We start from the raw sequence: 5918 nt of genomic DNA on the forward strand, positions 1-5918 counted from the left end.
TTAACTACCTCTATATCTACCTCTTCTTATATATCTAGTGTATATACTATATATATACTAAGTAAGCAGTGTCCTATATATAACTTATATATACTAGAAAATAACTTATAGTACTATACTGTACTACGTAAAGTTATGTAACAGCTAGTGTATGTATAACCCTTTTACCCCCCCCTAAACTTTTGCCCCACTGGCCGGATACCCCCCCCCGAACTGTCTACCCGGGCAGGCCCACCTAACAAGGGCATTTCTACCCCTAGCTGCCGCTTATAGCGGAAATAGGTGATAGTCATATAACACACACACACAAGGATTATCGCCGTATCGATGTGCTGTGACAGGAAAAAGCCCTAATATAGCTATTAATCACTAGAAACACCTGTCCCAATGCCCACCGCGCCTCGCGAACCCCAAGCTCTCCACAAACGGACTCAGCCGGCACCGCCCGAGATTGTCGGCCTGGCACCCAAGCAGCGGTACCACCCGGTCGTTAACAAGCACACGTACCATTTCCTCCTCCAGAGAGTTACACTTCATCTTCTCTACGTACATGCGCGCCGCGAAAGGCACCAGTCTGCTCGAAAACCCCCTGGTCTCTGACACAGACATCCGCTGTGTTGTAGATAGCCTTGGTGTCCTGCTGTATAGGCCTAGTGCGCCATAGATACTGTACATATCATTATCGTGGCTAAAGTCAGCGTATAGCTTCCTATTAAGTGGGAATGTCGCTGGGTTTGAGGTAAGCGTTGAGTTGGTTGATGTGTGGTCGACCACAGGCTTCTGCGTTAGACGCGCAATAAGCTCATTAGTGAAACCTACACCCTGCGTCGGCCCAAGCGGGTTCCCTTCGTGAAAGCGGTAATATTTATCCAGTGTCTGGTAGTATTCAAAGTCCAGAAACTCCTCTAGCGTAAAGAGGTTACAGAACTGTGACATTTCTCCGTTCACAACTGTATTAAAGGGGCATAGCTCCATAAAGGTAAGGACGTCTGCAGCTGTTAGACGTGCGCCAGGTAGGTTATGGTTTAGGCGGTCCATAATTGGACGTGTAAAGATATTACGCCATTCAACCCGCGCCGCTTTGCCTAAGCTAGAGTGTATGTCATGCTCAAAGGCAGTGCAGAGGCCGTGCTTTAGCGTGTTATTAACACCGTGGGCTTCAGGGATAATAAGCATGTCCTTCTTATGGCCGTCGGTGATAGAGCCATAGAAACCTTGTATCCAATTGTGGCCAGACTCAATTACACGCTCCTGGCCAGCAGCTCGAATGAAGGGTTTGTTCATAGCAGCAAGCGCTTGGTAGCGTTTATGGAACGCTTTACCCGATTCGATAAGCTCCCTCTCACCGAGAGGTGTGAGTTGTTCAGTGCCTAAGGTGTACTTATAGGTCTTGATAAACTCGTAGCCTCTGCCGTAACTAGTGACGCTTGTGTGTATGCGGTGAACGAGTTCCGTAAATTTCTCCGCCATGACTCTAATAGGATCTCGAGCGCCGTGCCGCGACAGGACCTGGGCAAAAGTAATTTCGCAACCGGGAGGTACTGCAGCGCTGATTTCAGATGATTCTGGCTCTGAAAAGAAAGGTGAATAAGGGCCCCAGAGCTGCTGGATGTTCTGAGGACGGCTGTGTGGTGCCTGGCCGCAGACAAAACTAAGTTGTGATTAGTTTCCAATTCCACACATAAGGATGAGAGCAATAATCACAGGACTCACCTGAAGGCGGCCAAGGCTAACAAGAGTAGGGTAGCAAAAGCCATGGCGATATTTATGAATAAGGAGAGTCAGCGTTTGTGGACTGGTGGTATGCTGGCCTCCCGACGCTTGTCAACCCCTTCGTTCTCGCCTTGCTCGTCCGAGATAGCATTATATTTATGTGCCTTCCCTTCGACGAGATTCCTAAGGGATTCGTGCACAGTATACCAAATCAGCGCATTCGGCGACCCCTATCGCCGTAATGGAGCCGATGGACGACCAAAGTTAGTAAAAGGGGGTCCAAAAGAAGCAGAGTGGTTCTTTGAGTTTGTGAACTTCAGTATACATGTATTCTTCCAGGGTCTGATTTTGTTTATATGGACATGGTGCATCAACTAAAAGTTCTACTATAAATTAACTTATATATAATAGAGGCGTTGTTATAGCTAAAAAGCGGGCCCGTCCATGATGACTGGTTAAACATAATAATAGTATTAGGGTGGCCTGTGAGGTGCCTGTATAGATACTTACGGCCTCGCCGATTGAGGAAGAAATACAGTAATATAGGTTACATCGAGACAAGCAACAATTGCAACTATCGTCAAATGAACGAATTTTTATATTAATTAATGCATCTGATTGAGAGCTATCTAAAATGTGCCCTTTGAGTCCTAATACCCATTAGAAGGCTCAGGAGGCTGCATTATACTACCTTGGCTGGTTAGCCTGCCGGCTGCAGTAAAGCTAGCCTAGCTAGTGCAGTCAGCCCGGCCACCCCGGCTAGCCCGGCTAGCCCGGCCGGCCCGGCCGGCCCGCCCTTTAAATAGGTATATTATTGTGGAGTGTTTCCCCTACCACACTTACTATTACTAGCAATAGGATTATAGGGCCCTTATTACAAAGACGCTAGTTAGTTGTGAAAAATATTCGTACTATTAGATGGCTCCTAATTAGGTAAACTAATAATATAAAACTAATTACCTTTAATAATAGTTATGAATGTTGTTGCTGTTTGTCAGTTGGATAACATTTAATGGATGGGGCAGATTTAATTAATAGGTGCAGCCTCTTCAGGGAACCGATGAGTCTACTATGTACCTCACTCTAGCAGTCAAGTAGACTGCAATTATAATGTATCCTCCTGTTTTTCATTATCTAAACTTACGAGAGTTATCGGAACTACCGATCAGACCCTAATATATGTAATATATGGATTATGTGTAGATAATGACTAAGTTATGCGTTGGGAAATATTTTCAGTGTGTTAGCAGGTTCTAAGGTTGAGCACTCTTATGTATTTGGAGTCATACAAGGATAGGCATCTCTACTATAAATTAATCAAGAACCCTAGCTAGAGGAAGATACTAGGCAGCTTAGTTATCCAACGGACTATTACTTCTGAGGTAAGAAGCACCTTCCTATTTAGCCAGACCTGATCTTTTCTCAGGCCTTTGTAAAGCTCATTTATCTTCCTAGCTTCCCATCTGACTGTCATTATCGCGAAACAAGCAACGCTGTGTCGACCTCTTCCTTAACCATGCTTCTCTTGTCGGCCAGGCAGAGCGCTGTAAGGCGCCTCATTACTTGGCTCGTCTTTGCATTTTCCTTCGCCCCCTCTTTCTCTTTCCCCACAAATCCCTACCACGATCAGACCAACGATGTGTCCTTGGTTCCCCGTCAGCCATCGTTGATTAAAGACACCTTGGTCCTGTATTATATTGAAGATGAAGCGAAGCCAGGATTCAACAAGTACGACTATAGCCGCTTCAAGTACGGAGATACGAGGTTCGCAAGCCAGTATGGTCAGGAGATGGCCAATCTCGCTTGGAAGCAACTTATCAAGCCTATACTTGACAAAGACCGGGCAAGCCACAGGCCACTAACACGATTCGCAACCATGGTCTCGCAGGGGTCGCTGCCTACAGCTGCCACAACGTTCGAAAGCGCCTTCTGCCAATACCTAAACCGCTACCTAGCAGCAGAGGGTGCTTACGCCGTGCTAAGTGTTCCCATTCTAAAGGCCACGTCGGCCTCGCAGTCGGGGGATTACGCCACCATGTCAGACGCAGACAGGGAGAATCTTATGAACAATGAACACTTCACCTTTGACCGGCAGGCCATCGAGGGTATGGTCGTCTTGAACCTCGACGACATCTACATTACGGGTGGCCACGAAAGAGCGATCCGGAGAACATTCCAGGAGGAGGCAGCTGCTGGTCGCCATCACGACGTCTACTACCTATACATCGCCAAGCTTGCAAACCCAAAGATCGACCCAGCCATTGAAACTCGGCTCAACGAGGTAGCTGTGCCCCAGTTCAAGGACTTTAAATCTATTATTGAGGGGCCCATGTTTATCATCGAGAACCGGTTCGTGAAGCGAATGCTGAAGGCAGGCAGCGCTGAGCTGAAAGGGCTTCTTAGCAGCCTGAATCAGGGGAAGGATTTTGCGGGGAGACTTTATGACGCTGCTATCATGAACGACTTTCACATGGGAGGCAATGCTTATAAACCAAACTTGAAGCTTGTACAAGCGATGGCTGGACTTTAACCTCCGTTTATGTCTTCTTTTGTCTACATAGATTCGAAGGGATAAGCAACTAAATAGGTGTCAGGTGCCCGGGACGGGGTCACAGGGGAGCACCGGGATGAGACCGGGACCGGAGGTTCCGGACCAGAGCGTGGGGAAAACGTATCAGAGATGCCTTAAGTATCCAGGGGAGGACCAGGAGGGCACTAGAGTGGGCCCAGGGACAGATAGGCGGCAGACCAAAGGACGTATAAAGAGGAGGACTTATAAAGAGGAGAACTCTAGAGCAAGAGGGACTAGGAGGAGGCAGATCAGAATAGTGGAGCGGGGACGGGGATTTCATTTGTTCAGTGGTTACAGGAAAAGGGAAGAGTCTGATCAGCGTCTGGAAGTATAAGAACCTTCTGATCAGCTGCATTAGATAGAGAACAATCATGCTTCCTCCTTCGATTTATCTTTCTTCTTAAAAATCTTTAAACTAGTGCCTTACTCTTTAATCAAGCCAGCTGATACGTAATAACTAAGGCGATAGGGAGCTGTCTATCCTGTCTGATTAAGTTATAGGATTCTAATTAGTATTAAAAGCCTAATTAGATCTTATAAACTTAACATAATTAGACTAGGTACCTGAGTTACTTTGCGTTATAGGGTGTTAGTGTGTTTGTTTATTTATCACTATTACAACCAGAGTCCCTAATTACGTCACTACATGCTTTTAGTAGTCTATACCTTTAACTCCTAACTACACTATTTATAGACTCCTTTACTTAGTGTAGACCTAGCCTTTAACACGTTCTAATCTCTACTTATCTTTAAGCATACTAACTATTAGGGCTATAATAGCGTCTACTAGGGCCTAATCTATTAGCTAATAGTAAGGTAGCTAATAGTAAGGCAGCTAATAGTAGAACACCTAGCTAACACTAAGTATACTAGAGGGGGACTAGCACCTTAATAACCTAGTAAATTTACTAGAGGAAGAGCTAAGGCGTCTTCTAGAAAATAAGGTTATAATAGTAAGAAAAGAGAAGATAACTAACTAAGTTTAGGTATTAAGGAATAAAGTCTTTATAAAGAAAGTATTAAATAACTAAAAGACATAGTTAGGCTAGGAGATAACTACTACTATGTTATAACCTAACAAGTTACAGGCTATATTACCTCACCTATTAGACAAATAGTAGGCAGCAGCAGTATTTATACAGACAAGAAATAAGGAACAGACAGATAACTCCCTAGAACAAAAGAACTATAGTATAAGTTATATAACTATAAGTATAAGATAAAATAAAGAATAAGCACTTATTTATAAGTAAGATAAGCGCTTATTAAATATCTAAGTAAGTACTTATTTAACCTTATAACTATTAGTTAAAAAAACTATTTAGGAAATAGCTAGGACTTTTATATAAGATAGACTTAGATATACTTAAGGATAGACTTTTATAGCTTTTTAGTAATTAACTTATAATATATTTTTAAATACCTTTTAGTATTTAATCTTAGTAATTTAATTAATAAAGAGCTATATAAGCTTCTTTATAACTTAGCCTTATGTCTAGTTACTAGGTAATTAATAAAAATAATAAAAATAAAAAATACTATTAACTAAGTACTAACCTTTACTTATTATTAGTAAAAACCTTACTATTTAAAAACTAGTTATAATACTTTAATTCCTTTTATTAAGTAAGTT

The 5918-nt window shown here is 43.2% G+C and overlaps 2 protein-coding genes across 2 annotated transcripts; one reads left to right on the forward strand and one right to left on the reverse strand.

Moving 5' to 3' along the window:
* Nucleotides 1-526: 526 nt before the first annotated feature.
* Nucleotides 527-1757, reverse strand: GLRG_11131 (histidine acid phosphatase; the record flags this gene model as incomplete). Its single annotated transcript, XM_008101816.1, has 3 exons — nucleotides 527-667; nucleotides 820-1651; nucleotides 1714-1757. 3 exons carry the CDS (start codon nucleotides 1755-1757, stop codon nucleotides 527-529), a joined length of 1017 nt encoding a protein of 338 aa, XP_008100007.1.
* A 1472-nt stretch (nucleotides 1758-3229) lies between these two features.
* On the forward strand, nucleotides 3230-4243 carry GLRG_11132 (uncharacterized protein; the record flags this gene model as incomplete). Its single annotated transcript, XM_008101817.1, has 1 exon — nucleotides 3230-4243. One exon carries the CDS (start codon nucleotides 3230-3232, stop codon nucleotides 4241-4243), a length of 1014 nt encoding a protein of 337 aa, XP_008100008.1.
* Between the last annotated feature and the right edge of the window lie 1675 nt (nucleotides 4244-5918).

This window comes from Colletotrichum graminicola (assembly GCF_000149035.1).
Source record: "Colletotrichum graminicola M1.001 genomic scaffold supercont1.75, whole genome shotgun sequence".
Lineage (NCBI taxonomy): Eukaryota > Fungi > Ascomycota > Sordariomycetes > Glomerellales > Glomerellaceae > Colletotrichum > Colletotrichum graminicola.